We start from the raw sequence: 22,161 nt of genomic DNA on the forward strand, positions 1-22,161 counted from the left end.
CTCTGATTTTCTGTACAGCATTTCCGTTCCTTTTCAATTTGGCAATTTGCCAATTTCCACAACAAAAACTGCAAGCAAGGGGAACGAATCTAAGGGGGAAGCAGTCGCTGAGACATCTCACACGCAGAGGGGAGAGAGAGGGGGTGCAATGGAGGCAGAACTGAAAGAGTTGCTGCGTGATCTCGAATCTCTGAACCAATCGCTTCCCGATCCTTCGCATCATGCTTCAATTGCTAAGGTATTTCTATTTCATATACCTATACGCATATAGTTAGTTATATATTTCATTATTTATCTGTATGAGAATTGATGTATGAGAATTTGCGGACCTTCGCTTGAATTCTTGATATCATGTATTCACTTGGACCACTTGAATCGGGGCGAATTCGGACTCGCAGTGTAGTTTTGTTGGCGTAAAAATCTATGTTCTGATCGGTAATGACACCATTCGGATGCGCCGTGTAGCTTTACTGTAAAGTTTGTTTTAACTTAATAAAATGCAGAAATGATACCGCATTTTTTCTTTTTCTGTTTTTGGTGGAAATTATGCGACGGAAGAGTTCCAGCTAATGTTTTATGCATATTGGCTTTTGTTGGTAGGATAAATTACTGATGTATTTTTGGGCTTCCTTGGGGTTCAAAAAGATGGAAAATTGAAGTTTTTGCAACAATATGAATTATAATTAATCATATTGATTTTTTTTTTTTTGTGATATTCTGATTCATGGTCGTGACTTATGAGTTCTGTGAATGTGTTTTGTAGCTACGATTACGAGTAGAACATCTCACAAATCTAGAAAAGTCAGGACCTGTTCGGCGTTTGAAAGTCCAGGTAACCATAGTGTATCTCGAAAGTTTGTACCTCATTTTTGCGCTGTGCATACTCTTTCTGATAAAATCAGTGATTCACACATTTTCTTTTGATAAGTAAATCAGTGATTCACACATTAATTGCTGTGGTGGCAGGATATGAGTGCAGAGGTGGTGGATAGCAATCCTTATAGTAGGCTAATGGCACTTCAGAGGATGGGAATTGTGGAGAACTATGAAAGAATACGGGAGTTCTCGGTTGCCATAGTTGTCTGTATTTATCTTCTCCTTCAGTATTTCTTTAATTTCTATAGAATAGTAGCCTGTTGCAAAAGAATGCATTTTTGTTACCGCAAAGCACTCATCACTTCTGGTTGTGGCAATAGAATGAATTACTGGTTTCGTTTGCCTACTACTAGTAATGCCAGTGTGGTTGAATACTTAGTATGCCCCACTGGTTCATACTATTTGGAAGTTATACACTGTGATTTGCGGGCAGCTTTAGAGTAGCCATAGAAAACCGAAGTTCGGCTCAGAGAAAAGAAAGAAAGAAAAAGAAAATGAAATCCGTTTTAGTCAAGTTGTTTTTAGCCTTCTTCCACTATTTCCCCAACATATATATATATATATTTATTTGTAACATGTAATCAACGCACGTAGTATGGTGGTTCTGATTTTCTGATGTCTCATGAGGTCACAGGGAATTGGTGGTGTCGGAAGTGTTGCTGCTGAGATGTTGACAAGGTGTGGTATAGGTCGACTTTTGTTATATGATTATGACAGAGTGGAGTTAGCAAACATGAATAGGTTATTCTTTCGTCCAGAACAGGTATTCACATTATTCTCATTATTGATTCATACTTTAAGTTTTCACCATATATTTTCCTCGTTTTTGGATTGTATATGCTTCAAAAGTTAAGCATTGATGATTTTTAGATAATACCATATACTCTTTCTGCTTTATTGGATATTATATGCTTCAGACTTAAGTGTTATTTTTAGATAATAGCTTTTGAAATTTAGTGCCAATCTTTATTGTCAATGTCGTATGACTAAAAATAAAGATTTAATCGAATGTGATTCATATGAAAAAAATATTTTGAAAAATATTTATCGCTAAATAAAAAAGAAAATTAAAAAAAAAAAATCAATATGATCTTTTATAAATTATTAATTATGAAGATGAAAAAAACTTATATATTTATGGATTGCCATTACAAGTAAATAATAACAATCTTCCTAACTGTTTTGCAGACCATAAATAATTTTCTCTCTAGCATAAGAAAGTTCTTTTAGTGAAGGAATGCACAATCATGCTAATAATGGATGTAATTTGATTTGACTTTTCAGGTTGGTATGACAAAGACAGATGCTGCTGTCCAAACTCTCTCAGACATAAATCCTGATGTTGTGCTGGAGGTAAATGCTTTACGAAATTTTTGTGCCTTGTGATTTCGTTACATAGTGAGGTTTTTATTATCTTGGTTTCAATGTGTGTTTTTAGGAGTTATTCGCTGATATTTCTTTTTACCATTCCTAGTATTTTTCCAAGGGTTTTTTTTCCCTATTGAAAAATCCTTGCATGAACTTATGGATTTGAACTAATAGAGCCTCATAATGGAAGTTTTATCATGAACTCATGAATCTGAACTCATCTAAAGCCAGTGGGCCTTTTTTTTTTTTTTTTTTTTGATAAGTGTGGGCCTTGTTTAACCTGTTAAATTTGTAAAACCCTCTGATTTGAGGCTGTTTAATGTTTTTCCTTTGGCTAGATTTCCTAATCTAAATTCTCATAATCTGAGTATGTTGGAATTGCCATGCTTATACTGGATAAGTATACTGATGTATAAAACAATAAAACGAGATTTTGAATTTACCAGAGCTGTTATAATGAAGTGTTGAATTTGGCTTGGATAAGAGCTCCGAACTTGATAAGTTTTTTCACCAAAGAATTGCATCATAGGACTAGGTCAGATTTTCTATGGTTGCTCTGGTAGTTGATGCGGCTAAATCTCATTGACCTTGTTCTATATGTGCTTCCTTCACACTTATCAGTGCATCTTTTGTCTAGAGCTATACACTGAACATCACCACGGTGCAAGGTTTTGAAACGTTTATGTCAAGTTTGAAAAATAAGTCATTCTGCCCAAGGAAAGAAGGTAGTGGAGTGGATCTGGTCTTAAGCTGTGTAGATAATTATGAAGCTAGGATGGCTGTCAACCAGGTAATTTAACTTCAACAGTGGGTCTTTTATTGTTTGAAATACAAGGTCATACATCTCTCTCTCTCTCTCTCTCTCTCTCTCTCTCTCTCTCTCTCTCATTTCATATCTAATTTCATAAATGGTTGTACAGGCTTGCAATGAACTGAATCAGACGTGGATGGAGTCTGGCAAGTACCAGAGTTACTGTATTTTTATCTTTCATTAGTGGTCATCAGAACTGCCTAAAATTTTGAATTATATACTTATAAATATTTGTGAGAAAGATAATGTGAAAAACTTTGTTGTGGATACATCTTACACTTACATTTCAGTACTCTATGGCAGGCATTTTCCTGGGTAAAAATATTATATTCTAGTCATCAGCTCGTGCCATTCCATGTTTAGTGATGGTCAAGATCCATATCTAGATACTTACAGGTGTAAACTGTCAACTTATTACAAATACGGACAAGCATATGCCCACATCTATTAGATGTAAAACTTTGTGTCTAACAACATTGTTATTATTGAATATATAATTTCTAAGTTTAAGGTTTGGGCTTCTGCAAGTTTTATATATGTAGGTGTACATTGATGCACTTTACAGGAAATTTACTTGAAAACTTAAATTTGCATAGGTGTATCTGAGGACGCTGTTTCTGGTCATATTCAGCTGTTGATACCTGGCGAAAGTGCCTGTTTTGCATGTGCACCTCCTCTGGTATGAACTTTCATATATCCAAATTTGGATGACATTGCCTTCTTAATATACTATCTCTGATGCTGTTATGTAATTTATTTCAATTTAAATGTATTTTGATTTTTTTAAAAAGCTTTTTTTAAAAAAAAGAATTGGCGACTTTTACATCCAAGGGTTATATTTTTTTATTCTTCATGAACATCTTACTTTTCTAACTCTCAATCTGAAAAATCCATTATAAATGGAACATGAAACTTTAAAATAGAGTAATACTACATACAGTCGTGCAGTGCGTAAGTGCCGTGCAATCGTTTTGAAAAAGAGTAGGATCCACTATTAAATAATTATTATTATTTTTTTTCATGTGGGTCTTGTATTTACTCACTTTTTTCAAAGGGGTTGTAGGGCGCTTGGGAATTTTATGATTGCAAATATCATTTCTCTTTATTTTTTCCTTTCTGCTGTAGGTTGTGGCATCAGGAATAGATGAACGGACACTAAAGCGTGAAGGGGTTTGTGCTGCCTCTTTACCTACCACCATGGTATGAGTTCTCCGTAGTACTTGTAAAAAAAACAAAATAAGAAAAAGTTCTCGGTAGTGTTTTTTGCTGTGTACATTATTATCATTGTAACTGCTGCATTTCCATTATCGGCAAATTTATTTGGTTTTGTAGGGAGTTGTTGCTGGGCTTCTTGTCCAGAACACACTTAAATTCTTGCTTAAGTTTGGACATGTTTCCCCGTACTTGGTAACTCTTTGCATTCTCTCTTTCTCAATATATTTACTGACTAGCAGATTGCAAGGCTACTCTAGTTTACCTCCTTTTTTGTTTTAATGCCAACTGACATACTGATCTCACCTTGCATTTGCTTACTTGCAGGGATATAATTCTCTTAAAGACTTTTTCCCGACCATGGAAATGAAGCCGAACCCTCAGTGTTCAAATGCAGCTTGTCTAGAACGACAGGTAACATGCTTCGATTCAAGCCTTGGTTCACCAAAGTTCATTTACTGAAATATACACATCAGGTTACTTATTAACTACTGTGGTCGGAGTTATATATTTTGTTTGCAGAAGGAGTATTTCTTGGCTAAGCCAGCTAGGGATGCTGCACTCAAGGCAAAGATGGAAGCTGAAGACTTATCTGCCACAGAAGTCTCACTTCATGCTGACAACGAATGGAACATAAGGTGCTTCTCTTGAATTTAGCTTTCTTTTCTTTTAATTCTTGACCAAGAAATGTTCCACGGTGTTTGAGCCCCCCGAGTCACATGGTTTTTAGAGGAAAAGATCGATGCCTGATCTAACTTTCAACTCTTGATCCTGATTATTGTTGGCGTCAAAAGCATATCAATAGCTCCATAAGCTTGTATGAATTACATTACTTTGTTGAATCTTAGCTGTCAAGGTTAGTGATATCTTTTCTTTGTTTGAGTTTTCAGTGTTGTCGATGATAATGAGCTGGATAGCATGGGTGCAGCTAGTACTGGTAATTCATCATTTCATGCTTTAGCTTATTGAGATATCTTGCGGTCCATTTTTGCTTAATTTCTATTGCAAATGGTCCTTTTTCTTGTGGTGTTTAATTAAAGTAGGCGCTCCTTTCTTTTTATGGTTCTATTGACTGGTTGTTTGAGGGGCCATGTTGTGCGCTAGTGTCAGAAAAGCAGGCACCAAAATGGCATTGTTTCATGGATTCTGTGGATTTACATACCACTGAATGCCCAAAACACTTTCCACATTGGTCCCCTCGTTTGTTTTAAGGATTTTATCCCTCATGTGGGGAATTCAGTCCACTGCTGACAATCCACTAGTATTTGTCTGCTGACTTTTCATTTTGCGTTCATCCCTCTAGTTTGATTCTATTCGTTTGTTGGTTCATAGACATGAAAGAAAATAGGGGAGGGCTTGACAAAGACCTTTGTCCTAGAAATTGTAGCAGGGTTAAAATATTTTTCATGCTAAAGCATATGGGTGTTTGTTTGTCAATTATTTTCTCTGATGTTGCCTTTCCCTTCAGATGCTCTTCCAGAAGGTCTTGTCCGTGAGCTCCCAAGTGCAGACGAGCCTAAAAAACTTCCAGGTTCTGAACCACCACTTACTTCTATCGATGATCTAGAAGATCTTCGTAGGCAACTTGATTCTCTAAACTCTAATTGATGTCCACCAACAGTTCCTCCCTACACAGAAAGCTAATTCCTTTAGCAAGCCAATGATATCAATACCTCTATTCCAACAATAGCCTTCAGGGGCTATCAGGCAAAAAATGGTACTGAAACTCTTTACCATATTGTTGGAGAGCATGATTTGTGATTGTTAATTTATCATTCTTCCATAGAGTGGGGGAATGGGGGAGAAGGGCTCTTCAAACTTTTTATAATTTCATTCGTCTGTAGTAGTTTGGTATTTCCAGACCTTCAATTTAGAAGTCGCACATTAGAAGCCTTGGCTCAGGAACAACTATATATGCCCAAGCTATAGAGCACATTTAGACATCAAATTACGAGGCTTACATTTACACCGGCCATTGATGGTATTTTGTGAGATGCAATATAATATGCAATGCCTGAATCACTTAAATCTCTTGCTTCACAAAAATATATAGCTTCTGAGACACCTGCCTGCAAGAAAGACGAGTCAGATCTAGAAACCAGCTTGACTATGAGAAGTGGAAGCAGAAGGGAAAGAAGTAATTGCAGGAAGTTCAATATATCTCAATAATCAATGAACAAATATTATAATCTACAAGGCTAAATTAACAAGACGCCTCCATGCTTCATGCCACTGATAGATCGATACAAATTCCTTACCAAGTATGCCATTGCATGAAGTTATGACAAGTATCTGGCATTCAGCATTCAGGATAAAATGATAAGAAAAATAATTAATTTCTTGAAATGAAATTAATAAGCGAATTTGACCGACTAGAAATCGGAATTATACTTAGCCTTTGTGTTTGGAGAGATCTACGGGGGGCTATACGAGAAGAGAATTTATTGGGGATGACAATGTCCGGCAAGGGATTGGTTCTGGAAAAGTGCCTTTTTGGGTGGGGGAAGAAGCAGAGAGCGAGGGAGGGAGACAACCTCAAGCTCCCGAGAGGTCATGGAGTCCGAAGGGAATGTCAGAAGATCCGTGTGCATTGGGGGAATGGAATGGATGGGGAGGATCCTGAGAAATTTTTGTTTGTCTAACTAGGCTGCTGGGTAGAAAGTGTTGGGAAATGGACAATGAAATAATAAAATCAACAAAACGAGAAAGAAAATTGCAGCGTTGAAGTGGAGATGGCCGAGTTGGTCTAAGGCGCCAGATTAAGGTTCTGGTCCGAAAGGGCGTGGGTTCAAATCCCACTCTCCACAAATAGTTTTGCTACGTACAAAAACAGTCACGTACTAATCTGTGTACAAATATTGATTTATTTATACTTAAAATTTAAATTAATACTGTTTTTAATAAAATTTATTTTTTAACTAATCACATCACATTAGTACATAATTATGCTTGTAATTATATTTTTCCCTCCACAAATCCCTATTTTCTTTCATCAATCATATCTTTTAGAATATTTTTATAAAATAATATTATTTTTATAAGTTGTTTTTTTAAAATTTTTTTCTTAAAATAAATACTTAATCGAGATTAATATCTTTTACTGCCTAATCAAGTTTATGAAGAAATTTAAATTGAAATAAAAATTTTATATGTAATTATTTTTAGGTATATTTTTATATATTCTATTGATGTAATTGGTTATATATTAAAAAAATTAATATAATCAATTATATTAATAAAATATTTATAAAATACATAAAAATCACTGTACGTATCATTATTCAAATTGAAAACACCCCACCTAAAAATAACAAAAAAAAAAGTGGATGAAGAAACCAAGTCGGCTTCTTCATGGATGTAAAAGCACAAACAAATCTGATAAACTTTCGACCCACATGAAGTGAGAAGTAGAAAGGTCATGAAAAAAATATAAATATAAAAAATAAAGGAAAAAAAGGGGACCCACATTCCTGGTCAGCCTTACCAGTGTGCCCATCCCACGTGCCAGGCGTACCATGGGCTGCTCAATCAAAAAGCAAGAAGCTTTTTTTCTTCTTATTATTTAGTAGTATTATTAGGTACTTAGGGTCCGACAACCTAGGCCTACCATAAAGCTAAGGAAAAATATCCATTTAAACCAAAATTAAATTAAAAAAAATAAAAACAACCACAGCGCACGTGCGAATGTAATAATTATACACCCACACCCTCCTTTCATTCTCACACCCCAATGAGAAAAGAAAAAAAAAAGTCAAATAAATTTATATATATTTTAAAAAAAAAAAAGAAAAAGAAAAAGTGATACAATGCACAAGAACACAAAAAAGTTCACTCATGGCCTAATAACGTGATCCGTTTTCACTTTGGCTTTTCTATAACGGAATTTCCCCTCCTGTTCATATTTTCCAGCATCAATTACCAAACAATCCCCATACATTATTTTGTTTATTAATTGATTCATATTGTTTTCTTTCCTATGTAACAAATTAACAATCATATGTTAGTTTTCAATCCCATGGATGTTGTTGGATAAGGAAAGAGGGCACATTATATTAAGGGAATTGATTTATACAGTTTTAAAATATGTAAGTTTCACATATATATATTTTTTTAAATAAACAAATAAGAGACTTGTACGAAAAAAAAAATTATTTTTTAATAGAAGATTTTATATTTTAAAGAGAAATATATAAGACTTACACACCTTAAGATTATATCTAACATTATTTTCTCGTTAAAATACATGAATTTGTATTGCTAACTATTTGTATCAACTTTCAATGATGCCTTACTAAGGGCATTGGTATTGCTCTAGCCAAATGTGAGTGCCTAATCAAATTTTACCTAATTTTTACTAAAATGATTTGTATTGAAGTAGTCAAAACTTCAATGCTCCACTTTTGAGTTATCGTAAAGTCAAACTATTCTCCAAATTTGGAGTTCTATTGTTCATCTCTAAAACAATTTTTTAGTTTAAAAATATTCTCCAAGTTCTACTGTTCAGATCCCCTTTTCCTTATTATTATTTTTTTCCTCTTTCTTTAGTTGGAGTGTATTTGTTGGATACTTAGGTTGAGGAAAAAAATAATTGAGAAATAATAATTTTAAGTAAAAATTAAATTATTAATTAATATATAAAGTGTATTTACAAAGTATACAAAAAAAAAATTTATTAAAATACATAGTATTATATTATTTTTTTGACAATGAGATGTATAGTCCAATACAGATTAATATCTATAATGGTTTACTTGGAATAGCCAAAAATTAGGAGCTCCATATATGAGCTACAGTAAATCTAAACCTTTCTCTATCTTTGACTAGACACTGCTCATAGCAAAAATATATATTTTATTTCAAAATATTGCTATATTTAATTATTAATTAACAGTCAATAATGATATTAATTAACTGGTTTTGTACATGGTTATTAATATTACTATCTCTAATTAATTAGCATATGGTTAGTATAGTCATAAAATATGGAAAAAAAAATAAAAAAGTTATTAAGAAAATAATATTATATTAATATTTTGCCTAATATATGAAAAATCTGTGGGAAGCATGGGCATAGTAGTAACTTTGACAAGTTGAGCTTGTTTATATACGGCTACAAGTCTCTGCCACCCCCACACGTCCAAACTCCCTCACCATCGATCTCTTCCTCCCCAGTGATCATTTCCTCTGAACCTCACCCTTTTTTCTTTCAATGGAAGATCATGAAAATCAAAAGGAGTTGCAGCTACTCCCTTCTCCAAACTCCGTAGCTTCCTCATCACGCATGTCATCTCGGCCGTCGGATTCTTCAACTTCTCTAAGGTATCTATCAGCGGTGCCTGATCATCATAGTTCTTTCGAAGTCCCGGCACTAGACCTGCAGTTATCAATCAGTATGAGGCCAATCCAGCCACCTTCTGATTGTGTTCTAGCCGGACCAATCTGTGCTTCCTTATACGACGATGTCATGCCGGAGACAGCAGGCTGCGTTGAGGCGTTAAAATGGCAGGCGGCCGAACAGATTCGGCTGGCGGCGATAGAGAAGGCGCATGCGGAGAGAGTGAGGGAGATGACGAGGAGAGAAATGGAGTTGGCGCAGTCGGAGTTTGCGAGAGCAAGGCACATGTGGGAGAGAGCGAGGGAAGAGGTGGAAAAGGCAGAGAGAATGAAGGAGAGAGCAACGCGCCAGATAGCAGACTCTACTACTGCTGCTACGTGCATGGAGATCACTTGCCAATCTTGCAGGCAAAGGTTCCGGCCATAGTGCCCATCAATGATATAGATAGAATTTTAGTAGCACGTACCATTAATTCAAGGCTGATCAGTAAATTTGTTTTAAGCTTCAAGGTGGATTTGTATGTATGGAAAAATCAATCTGGGTTCTTGGGTTTCTTCAATGAATTTGCTTCAACAAAAAACTTCAAAAGCTAGCGATCAAAGCACATAATAAAAGCGGCAGGAGATGTATAACTTCGTCGCTGCCCTTTTTACTTTGTCATCGTGATCTGTATGTTGAATAATATCTACACGGCGATCTATGCCATATGGTCCTGCAGGGGTGAATGCATTCTCTCTCTCTCTCTCTCTCTCTCTCTCTCTTCACAAATTTTAAATTTTAAGTTTACACTTCAGAAAAAATTTGCTTCTATACACACACACATATATATATATATATATATATATAAGGTGGAAAAGTTTATTTATTCAGAGATCAAGCGAGTCCGACAAGTATTTCTCTGAGTCATAATTCTTCAGGGTAATGGTATTGGAATTTGGAAAAAATAAGCAAGAAAAAAAAGAAGCCATTTTCATCTCTGCATTTGATGGCACAGCTAAGATAATCTAAGAGCGTTTACTAGTTCGTGACCTGAGGACAGGATCAAAAAGCCGTCCGTACACCATATGTATGTAGTTGAAGCCATAACTTAAATGCCAAGATATACAGAAGTACCGCGCCCAGGTGGAGCAGAAACAGTGTACGGGTTTGGAGTCTTTCAAGACTACTTGATTGTTGTTCAAAAACTTAAATGAACTGCCTGGCTGCCATGGGTAATAATTAAGCTGACAAAGAGCTAGAGACCCTGGAGTGAATCAAATTTTATCAGAATATCTTGAGCACGAGAAGCTTGCATGGATGTATATCAGATTATGGAAAGTAGTATTTAAGTTTTCAAGAATATCTAGGTACTTGAAATTGCCATTGTTTATCAGAGTACTGTCATTTCCTGATTGCTATTCTGATATAACTATCCTATCTGCAGATCAAACAACAGTGATAATATAAGGGGTTGAAAAATATTAGCAGATTAAATATTTCATTGGATTGTTGAGAAACTGCATATAATATTATTTATAACTATATGCAGATCCAACATAGTTTTTTCAGCTCTTAATTTGATACTTTCATGGCTTGGGACATCACTGTGGAGGTATGGCAGCAGAACCTTTTTAAAGCAAACAGAAGGAAGAATTAGCCATTAAGAAGAAAATCATCAAATCCAAACATGAATAGCTTTTAAGATCAGTTGCTAAAAAAACACCAGGCATATATGCATCCTGGACTCAAACAGGGTTCTTAAAACCACTTAGTTTAGTATTCTCTTTTGGATAAAGAACTGCTTTTTAGTAAAACTTAATGCTACTGAACTGAGAACTCATGACACTGGCACAAACTGAGAACTCATGACACTGGCACAAACAAGTCAAACCCGATGCAAACTAGGGTCAGGTTGGGAACCTTGATGTTGATAGAAAGGCAAATGAATCAGAACAAAAAGGCGAGTAATTCAGCAAGAAGAAGACAGGATAGCTGTATCCACTTGTATTCGACTTCTTTAACTTTTGCTCATCAGAAACCGAACACCCACTACCCATGTCTGGGATCCAACACAAAAGAACCATTTTTGGATAGGATGGCTCTTAAAAAAGCATCAGCCACAGCAGTAAGCGCAGTGCTGATCCCTTTTCAAAGATGTCTCAAGGATGGCACATTAGCTTGATTTGTCAGCAACCTCCAAACATATTACTCAAATACAGTTAATCAGTAGTCAAGTGTGGCTCCAATAATGCACTTTGATTCTTTGATGAGGTCATGAAATAATCTAGTGGGGGCAAATGATCATAAAGTTTCTACACTAGGTTCTTCTGAAAAGTACACTCGGAAACAGCTTGTAAAGCATGGGATGGAGGTAAAAAAAGAAAAAAAGAAAAAAAAAAGGTGATTGTAATCTAATTAAATATTAATATCCTATCCTTGATTTGGTTTGCCAGAATCTTCTCAACTTCCCAACCTAAATGAGGATATAAAGACCCACTTAATCTTTCACCTCCTCACCATAGATATTTTCTTTTCTTTTCTTTCTTGCTTCTCACACATATATAACTTCAAAAAGGAGAAAATAGCTTTCTCGATACTTTTAAGTAATACACCTTTCGTAGCGTATGGTCAACCGTCAAGCTTGTGCTACAACACTTATTTTCACCTATTCTTTCAATCATCTTAACGGCTAGAGTTGGACGAAGATTTTATTTGACAATCAACGATAGTTTGAGTATTGTAAGATGCATGCTAGTTAGAGGTGAAAAATGTACTTTCACTTATTTTCAGACCACCCTCGATGCTCCTAGTTTTACCATGTTAGGACTTAGGACCACCCACCCTTCTTAATGCTCCTAGTTTTACCGAGACGAACCCTTTTATCTCTGGGTTTTGGTAAATGCAGTAGTCTTTCTCTTTACAGGGTACATAAAAAAGTATTAGCAATACTCATTAGATCCAAGCCTTGCTTATGCTTTTCCTTTTAGTAAAGAAAAACACACGAGGTATTGGATGTCCTTGCTAGCTTTAAAGTTAACTTTAGTAGGATCAAAATCTTCATAAAGATACGAGGATGACTACAATTTCTCAGAAAAATGAGTGTGAGTTGTCCTATTGGAAAACTAACTAGATCTGTATTTGATGGTCTCCATTCAGTTGGATGGCAGTGGCTGAAAGAATTTAACACCCTTTGGACTGAAGGTAAGTTAACAGAAAAATGCTCAGAAGTGAGCCCTAATGGACATACAACATCACCAGATCATAATCCAATTCATGATATTATGTACTCCGACATATGACCACTTCCATTATAGATACCTTTTCTTTTATCTTTTTATTGGGTTACAATCATAGAAATGAATGAAAGACCAATCAATTATTTCAGAAAGTTGATAGAGCAGAGTGAAGATGATCATGCTTCCCCCGTTATCAAAGGAGTCATAATGACATAACCTTAAAAAATGTCCTTTTTCACATTGTCCACATCCGATTGTCAAGTTATACAGTTTGTTCTAATTGAATTGCAAACAATTATATGTTTTTAGTAGGGTATCTACCTCTAGAACCAAATTATAATTGTAAACAAGTGTCAGTGTCTGGGACTGTTAGCACAGCAGACTTCTCTCATATTTACCTTTACTGTTATCAGTAAACAGATCTCTGTGAAATCCTCAGAGATGAGCAGTAGGGAACCACATCCATGCATCATGCATATGATAGTTAATTTCCTACAAATAATGCAGCACAAGCAGTTCATTTTGACACATACAAAGTTCTGTTTCTGTATTGCATTGGAGGTGAACATAGATGAACCAAGTTCTTTATAGCATTCTATACCAACTACCATAAAAAAATTATTGGTGTTTTGACTTCTTAATAATTGTAATCAACCCTACAACAAAAAATGCGTTGATACCCCCACTTGTAAATAGTAGAACTATTCAAATTGAATGCGGGAATCTAGTTCTCACCTAAAGGACAGTGCCAATCCTTTTCAATTGAAAGTCGAAAGTAACATTTTGACAGGAGTGAATAAGTGAGAGACTATTTAGCATCAAGAAAGGACAAAAAATGGTGGAGTTCATACTATCATGCAAAGATTCACAAAGTTCAGCTTTGATGATCTTTGGGTGATTGTTGAAAAGTAAGGGTAAAAATTTTCTGCAAGTAACAACTTTTTTGAATCATCAAGATCTTTTTTTTTGTAACAAGTCATTTCTAAATCAAACATGGGGAAAAAAGTCTGCTGACTTTTAAAGGTAGGAAAGTTCAGATCATGGTGGGACTAAACTCTTGCTGTCACACCATCTATCTGAGAATGGGATTCACTCCCCCCCATCACATTAGTAAGAGTGGGCTAACAGATCTTGTCTAGGTGCTTTATGATCTTTTAAAATTAAAAAAGCTAAAAGGATAGGGAGAAACATATAATAGAGTAGTTCATAATACAAGTTCATTATTTGCATTTTGACATTAACAGATAAAGGGAAGCAAGCTTTCTAGTCAAAAGAAAGTGAGGGTAAACAATGTTCTTAAAACACAAAAGTGGGAAGTGATGCATATGTTGCTATGTGTTTGTTCCCATTAGTTTCCTATATCTGAGAGGTGAACCAGTCATATCAATAGTGGCTGAGAATCTGAGATGATCGGGTTTCATCCCCCAAAAGAAAGCAACTCATAATTATTAAGTGCTAGTTGGGGCTAGTTAGGAATCTTTAAAGCATCTTTATAAATAAATGTTTCTCTCATTTTTACAGTTCTTGAAAAAAAAAAAATTATAAAATATGTTTTGTATTGGATTTTGTGAAACGAGTTCTGCTATATACAGTCACTTTTGCGTACTTTTTGTATAATTTACTAATGTGACTGGTCCAATCAGTTATTTTAATTTTAAAAAAATGATATAGTCAATTACATTAGTGGAATACGTAAAAGAATATGTAAAAATAATTGTATATAAAATTTTAATTTTTTAATTCTCAAGTTCATTGGATAATTTGTCATGCTATCCAAATAATGTATTGGGATGGTAAAAATATGCTATATTTGTAAGTGCACCGCATCCTGGATTTCCACCCAAAAATGGAATTTCGGGGGAATTGCAGGCCGTAACTTTTTTCTTTACATTACTCTTTATTTCCACATTCTACTTTTGGTTCTCTTTCCAATTATTATAACTTTTCTGGATTTGTCATTTTGTTATCTATATTGATTTTTTTTTTTTCAAATCATAAGGAAAATATGATCCCTTAATTCTCCTGTAAATATTTTACAAGGATTACATATTTGATTTTTAGTTTTTAAATCTTTTTTATTTAAATTATTCAGATTTTTATAATTATCATTTATACATTTTAATTTTTCAATTTATTAGTTCTATTATTTACATATTAAAAAAATTTAAACAATATATTATTTCAATTTTTGTTTAAAATATCTATTTATAAATCTTATTTTTTACCTACTTAACACAGTTATGAAAGTGTTTCACACCAGTTATTTTAAAAGTATTAATGATTTTTTTATAAGTATCATAATAAGTAGGTGAACAATGCTTTATGTATTTATAGGGCGTACAAGTCTTGCGTGCTCTATTTAAAAAAAAGAGCTTAATATTAAAAAATTAATTTTTTATTTTTATGTGCGACATAGATATGTTTATTTTTGTAAAAGGATTGTCTGAGATTTGCACACCTTATAATGGTAGTTATGGTACAAATCATTCAAGAAATGCTAGATATAATTACTTTTGTGTACAATTCATGCACTTCATTTATATGAATAGTTATTTTATATTAAAATAAAGTAACGCAACCAATCATATCAATAAAATACGCAAGAAGTATGTAAAAAAGATTGCATATAATTTTTTTTAAAAAAAATGTACGAGATTTGCATACCTTATAATAAAAATTACAGTACAAATCATTTATTTTTTGAAAGAGAGAGTGTTAATTTTGAATATTTTATAATGATAATCACGGTATATATTATTTTTTAAAAAAAAAAAGAATATGCGAGATTTATATAATAGTATCATTCAATATTTCAATCCATTCCATGTGTATTTTTTTTTTTTTTAAAGTAAATGAGAGGTGAAGGTGACTAGTGTAACTACTTTTATCTAGTTGTGATCATAAGAGTTCTATTATGCAATAGAACGTTCAATTTGAGCTATAATTACTGCTCAATTGGCGAGCACCACCAGCCCAACTCAAGCTGTCAACGGTTTCAACTTACGCCCAACGCCCAACCTCAACTCCTTACCTCGAAGCTATAGAATAACAACTCGTATCAACTGAGCCTACCGTATTGACGGTCCACGGGATGTGTATAATAATTCTTTTAAATGGATTTTGGTAACTTTTAAAAATTAGTTTGAATTGCCGGGAATGAGAGACAGGAGGAAAAATCGAAACTCGGCGGCCAAACAACGCTTCTGCAGTGGGAGAAGAGCGAATATGAGTTCTGCAAGGTGTGCAATCTCAACCACAAACAGGGCCAGCGCCACAAGTACTTCCCCAGCCACAAGAGCTCCTTCTCGGCCTTCCTCTCCTGGTTCTACTCCAAGCTCTCCAATGTCCGCTTTTTCCCTGAGAACCCGAGCCATCTCACTCCCGACCTAGCCTCTCGCAACCGCGTCTGGTGCGTTTTCTGTGACTCCGATATCGACAAGCTTGGTAGCTTATTCGCTTGGTAACCGCATTTTAGGTATCCTATTTTTGGATTGCCGTTTTTGAATTTCTGTTTGGTTACTGAGAGAAACGCTTGGGGAAAAGAAAAAAGGTCTTTGGAATTCTATGCCATATGGTTGTTTATTTTCCCCCATAATATAGCAACATTATAGTTAACCGTTGTATATAATCGAATTGTCTCAGTTTAGTGGCTCTTTTGTTTTCTTGAGGTTCTTTGAATAATGAAAATTTCTGAGAATTATATCATTTCTGTTATCATTGTATTTATTTTTAGAGCAACGAAACTGTAGAATGCGTTTAGAGTCTGCTTTTATGGACTTGTATTCTGTTAGCAGTTATAATGCAAGTAAGTGCCTTGTATCCTATTAGCAGTTATAATGCAAGTGGTAATCATCTAGCAAGTGAGGATCATCTGAAGAATTCGAAGCATTTCCTCTGGAAAAATGGGAGTTGGTCATTTTTTTAACACTTTCTTGGGGCCCTTAAATAAAACTCAGTATTACCTACCCGTCCTGGATATTTTAGGTTGTCCATTCTGTAGAATTGAACAAGAACATGATTTGAGAAAGAGTGAAAAACATTGTAATTGAAGGTAGCAGTAGCATCTGCTTAATTGACTTGTAGTGGAGGCCATCCTACGCTGATTTTATTTCCAAACTAAATTAATACTATTTCTACATTAGAGTAATATGATTCTTGTTTTCATGTGCACTAATTGATGGTTCTGTACCATTCACGTTTTAAAATGCTTGTTTTATTAATGAGTTAACATTGTTTCATGCTCCCCACACTTGTACTGACAATGGGGCTAGTCATTTGTTCCCTGTATTTGGAATATACTAAACTCTTAATGCTTGCAAAACCCAAAAAATCAGCATGCTATAGGGCCGAATGACTAAATAGTGATTGTTTATGCTCAGGTATCACTATGTTTGGCATGACTGCTTGTGTGTTTTTTATTTTATTTTTATTTTTATTTTTTCTCTCCTCTCTCTTTCAGTTCTTTTATTTTGAGGGTTCACTTATGTTTTGTAGTAACATCTCCGTAGTGAGAAGGTCAACTTTTCACTTCTTTCAAGGCCTACCTGTAGATATATTTTTTCCCTTGGTTTGTTCTTTTACATCATGGTCTATGACCGAACTTCATCTTCTTCTTCATACCACTTTTTTTTTGCATTTTCACATTGACATGCACTTACAAAACCTTCAAACATTTACTGTATACTGATATAGACGTACCCGGTGCATGAGGACAAAGTAATTGTAAAAGGAGGAAGCAATTTTCGTGATATTGATCTCTGACTACAATTTTGGTTTTTGTTTCTTATTATTTCTTTTCTCATGAAGCTGTTAGCTAGATTCCATATGAATTCATCATCTGAGTGGATGTGTTTGTAGGATTGAAGTTTTGAAATTGTATCAGTTAATGTCTCAAACAGAACTCTGGTTGGCTTTGTGCACACGGAGTTTGGTGGAGCGATGCTTTATTTGGAACATGCTGTCCTTTCCTCATATTGTGATTCCTTTTCTTTAGGTTTGCAAAATCTCAGTCAAATTTCTACATTGGCTGCTCAAGAGGTAATGTGCATTCTGAAGCTCCTCCTCAGTGGTTTGAAGCAACTGAAGAAATTCAGATCGCTGTTCAACTAAATTCTGCAGTTGGAAGCCTTATATTTCCCAATAAGTCAGGGAAGTCCAAAAAATTTAACCTGCAATGGGTTGGAGCTGCTTGGGCTGAAAAGAGAAAGATGGAGCTGGAGATGGAGAAGAGAGGAGAGATGTCAAGAGTGATTGCACATCCTAATGGCTTCCTAACTTTGGTAGAGTTTGGCAATCTGGTAGCCAGAAAGAATCTAGAAAATAATTTGAGATGGAGAATCACAAATATATCAAGCTTGAAAGTAAATTTGAGATGCCAGTTAAGATACAACCTCATGTCAGCAAGGGAATGGTGAGCCACATTCTCGGCATACCGCATTTTAGGTTCCTAAATTTTTTAGGCTAGTTCTTGTAAAGTTAGGTGATGAAATATCTTATTGTTTGATGTCATGGTACAGCGTTGCATTGAAAGGTAGTCCATGTTTTGCAAGTTTTCACCTTTCATATGAGTTATACTGGCACTCAGAATCAGAATTTTATCTAATATATGTCATTACCAGGAGGCTCTGTAATTGGCTCCACTGTCTTGCCAACACAGTATGAAAAAGGAAATAAAATGTGTTTTAAACTATAATGGGATATTTTTCTGCATTAAGGTCAGTTTATGGTAGTTGGTTCGAAAATACTGAACTCCACTGGACCTGGCATCTTACTCGTGATGGATGGAGTGCAATCATGGTAGGGTAATGGCTAAATCCAAAAATGCAGAACTTAAAATCTAGCTTTGTTTTATATTCTGGTTTGTGTATATACCTGTGTGTCCATCTTATTATGTAAGGCTGGATATGTGTGCTTAATAAATGCTTGTTGCATCTTGAATTCTTCAAGACTTTCATAGAGTTTGTTGCATGTAGTTTGAGTGATTTCATGCATGTGGCATAACAATAATGATAATGAAAAAAGTTCCCTATCCAAATTAACAATGAGAACAGTTATACCAGAGTTTTGGCTTTTATATATGGAGTTCCTAAGGCTTATACTTTTCTTTTCTTTGGCCACCCTTGCAGTGCAGTGAAGCGGATGAATAATCATTTCGGAGATAAGAATGCTTAATATTGTATTCCTGATGGTGATAATTTTAGAGAATCACTACGTATATGTCTCATTCACCTATGCACCATGTCGAGTTTTGGTTAGAGATTAAATGGAGCAATGATCTTGTAAGAAAGGTAGCAGAGTTGGTGCAAATGCAATTCAGCGCAAAATAGGTTACATGGTTACTAGGCTCTTGTACATAAAAAAAAAAAAATGCTATCAGTTGATATGTCCATTCAATGACTTTTTGGGCATTTAGTCTGTTGTGCCAGATGCATTCAATATATTGTTTTCTTCCCATGTTTCATATATCCTGTTCTGGTAGCATTAATGTTCCCATCGATAAAAATTGTATTTAATTGCTTTGTTCTTGGGTATTAACTGCTCCCTTGATTTCTGGAATCCAAAAAGCTCTCAGTAGTCCGAAATGTTACACATATTGCGTGTCCATCTTTGATATCGATGTGGTAGCATTTTGAGGCTGTTGTATATAACTTGGTATTTTAACCATCAGCTTGTGTTGCCTCTTATGCATCACAGTCCTAAAATTGCATGAATATTAGCCTTTGATTGGCATGCTCTAGGCCGGTACATGTGAAATTGCCATAGCATTGGGTTTCATACTTTTGCAATTGCACGTACATTTTTTTTTTTTTAAAAAGGCTCAGTAATAGAACGAGCTTGTTACTTTTTGCTCTATTCTTGGAGAAAAAGAATGATGTTACTCTATCACAACAGCTTTAGCAGTTCAAAACGTTGTAGAATTTAATTGACCTTTGATCCTGAAAACTCATAGTTTCCCTTTGGAAGAAACCAAGTTCTCCTCACATAGAAAACTCCATGAAAACCACCTTTCAATCATTCTATGGACGCCATGTATGACTACTTCTTTTGTGTTCCCAGATCTTGCTATCATACTAGCAGTATAGATTGTTTCCATCCTACCTGGTGCCTCTGGTGTATCTCCACTCGGTCCATCCACCAATGTCAAATCCCAATTATGCTGATATACTTCTTGTGGCAAAGTTGTCAATGCAAGCTGGCATTTTGATTCTTGAAGCAGTCCTTAGCTAGGTGCACAGGCTGACTTCTGCCTTGCATGCTTGAGCAGCTTGTAAGCATTGTTTACAGGTATCTGGTATTCAACCTTGTACGTTCGAGTGCTATTTGAATTTGCATTGATTTGTTTCCCGGCATCTGGTATTCATCCTCTAGAAAGATGGTGGTGCCACCTGCATTGATTTGTGACAGGTATAGATATTGGGGTACAAGCCCAAAAATTAGCATGTTGCAGGGAGCTTGGTGGGAAATAACATTTGCCAGGAGCAGAAATTCCTTTTCTGTGAGCATGATTGATCGCATTGGTTGAGGTTTTTGGTTGAGTTTTTGTGAAGCCCGGCGCATGTGCTGGAAGTTGGAACCTCGCTGCGTTTGGGAGAAAGGCAAGTGTGGCTGCAGATAAAGTCGGCGGTGGAGGGGAGCTGGACGAAGTTGTGACTCTGACTAAAATAAACCTGATGATGGAGAAGCTTGATGGTATCACGAGGAGGGCTGGCATAACTTTCTTTACGGCAGTTTTCAATTTCTTCTGTCCTCTGTAATATTTGTATTCTATTGGTAGATTGTGTTGTGCCTCAGGTGAGAGTGCAGGAGAAAACGGAACATAAGGAGTTACAAAATAACGGAAATGGTGCACATTTGGGGGCATTGTTTTGCGAGAAATACTTTTTGCAGTCAGCGTGCAGTCGTGGAAAAAAAAGTGAATTAATATGGGACCTACATGAAAAAAAAAAATTATTTTTATAACTTTTTTTTATTCATGTAGGTCCCCCTGAATATAAAATAATTTTTTTATAATTTTTTTTATTCATTCCGTACAGCCGATTGCACGCCGACTGTATCTAGCAAAGCCCTTCTTTTATTTGAATTCTCAGCTAATTGATGAGGTTAAGCCCTAGGGGTTAGCTCAAGTTGTAAAGACCTTAGTCTTGGTGATATGCTTCCTCCAAGGTCTAAAGCTCGAATCCTCGAGTACAAATAATCACTAGAGACCATCGGACTATGAGATTTATACTTATAGGAAACTTCTTGCTGAGAGCCTATGCATCCCAAGGTTACTTGGGATGCTATCTCGGACACCCGGTGCCAATAAAAAGAAAATTGTTGAGGCCAACTATTGTTGTTGCAATTTTATGTATGAGAAATAGAAACTGCCTGTTCCATTGGAAAAGGGAAGATCGGCGTTTCAATCATTTTAAAGAGATGGTGACTTGGATTTTGGAACTTCTAACAGATAGTTCACTTTCGTTTTTGTATATGGGTATCGTGTGGTTGGAACGTGTGAAATTGAGGAAGACTGGAGAGTAGTCGAAGGGCCGATTTTATAGGATCTTTTTTCTTTTTAAATAGGAGCCTTTCTGTTACCCATTTCGATCACCAGTGGAGATTTGTGTTCTAATTCACTTATTGAATAACCAAGATGTGGAAACCTGATTATGGGATAGAGAATACAATACACATACATAATTCGGGTTTATGCTTGAAGTTTGGAACAAGAAGATTCTAACGCACACATGTGCGGACTTTTGAACATGCTGCAAAAGGATGTGAAGATGTGAAAGAGACTTGATTGATAGGGAATTAATTAGATTCTAAATATTTTGCTTTGTGCGTGTATATCTCCGCGGTAACGTTGCCCCAACTCCTAATTTATACACAGCTACTTCTTCAAGAAAGCTTACCTTCTCTTTTGCATCCCTTCTATTTATCTCCACCTCTTGTCATTTCCCTAACCTATTAAATTAAGGGGACCATTCCCTCCCCCTTTTCATATTTTAAATAAATTTTACTTTCGTGGAATTGAATGAATGTTTTTTGTGCTCACGTAATACAAAAAAAAATTCTATTCATAATCCCTACACCATATAACATATATAATTTTTATTTTTTTTCTTAATAAATATGTGGTATAAGAATAATGAGTAAAAGAATAAATTAGTTTAACAAAAATAAAATAAAAAATAAAAACCAGTGTAGTACTTGATGTGTAAGATGATGCGTAGCAAAGCTCGATTGAAAAATGTGATGCCCTTCCCAAATCCTCATTTTTTATGGATGCAAACAAAGATGATAATAATATAATAAATGCTAATAGCCTTCATTCTATGTCTCTAAAAAATATCAACTGTATA

At 35.1% G+C, this 22,161-nt stretch overlaps 2 protein-coding genes, 1 non-coding gene and 1 pseudogene across 3 annotated transcripts; all 4 read left to right on the forward strand.

Annotated features, from left to right (window-relative positions):
• On the forward strand, positions 1 to 6,295 carry LOC122290199 (ubiquitin-like modifier-activating enzyme 5). The gene is made up of 14 exons (XM_043097779.1): positions 1 to 238; positions 764 to 832; positions 967 to 1,080; positions 1,511 to 1,639; positions 2,161 to 2,229; positions 2,882 to 3,034; positions 3,165 to 3,201; positions 3,652 to 3,734; positions 4,181 to 4,255; positions 4,388 to 4,462; positions 4,595 to 4,681; positions 4,790 to 4,905; positions 5,158 to 5,204; positions 5,736 to 6,295. The coding sequence occupies exons 1-14, from the start codon at positions 149 to 151 to the stop codon at positions 5,873 to 5,875; spliced, it is 1,284 nt and encodes a 427-aa protein (XP_042953713.1). The 5' UTR covers positions 1 to 148; the 3' UTR covers positions 5,876 to 6,295.
• Positions 6,296 to 6,993: 698 nt separating this feature from the next.
• TRNAL-AAG lies at positions 6,994 to 7,074 on the forward strand. Its single transcript has one exon. It is a non-coding gene; the product is annotated as a tRNA-Leu (tRNA).
• Positions 7,075 to 9,409: 2,335 nt separating this feature from the next.
• On the forward strand, positions 9,410 to 10,331 carry LOC122290202 (protein indeterminate-domain 16-like). Its single transcript, XM_043097785.1, has one exon. The coding sequence runs from the start codon at positions 9,477 to 9,479 to the stop codon at positions 10,026 to 10,028; it is 552 nt and encodes a 183-aa protein (XP_042953719.1). The 5' UTR covers positions 9,410 to 9,476; the 3' UTR covers positions 10,029 to 10,331.
• A 5,632-nt stretch (positions 10,332 to 15,963) lies between these two features.
• LOC122289335 lies at positions 15,964 to 20,707 on the forward strand (annotated as a pseudogene).
• The last annotated feature ends 1,454 nt before the right edge of the window (positions 20,708 to 22,161 follow it).

Source organism: Carya illinoinensis, chromosome 12 (assembly GCF_018687715.1).
Source record: "Carya illinoinensis cultivar Pawnee chromosome 12, C.illinoinensisPawnee_v1, whole genome shotgun sequence".
Lineage (NCBI taxonomy): Eukaryota > Viridiplantae > Streptophyta > Magnoliopsida > Fagales > Juglandaceae > Carya > Carya illinoinensis.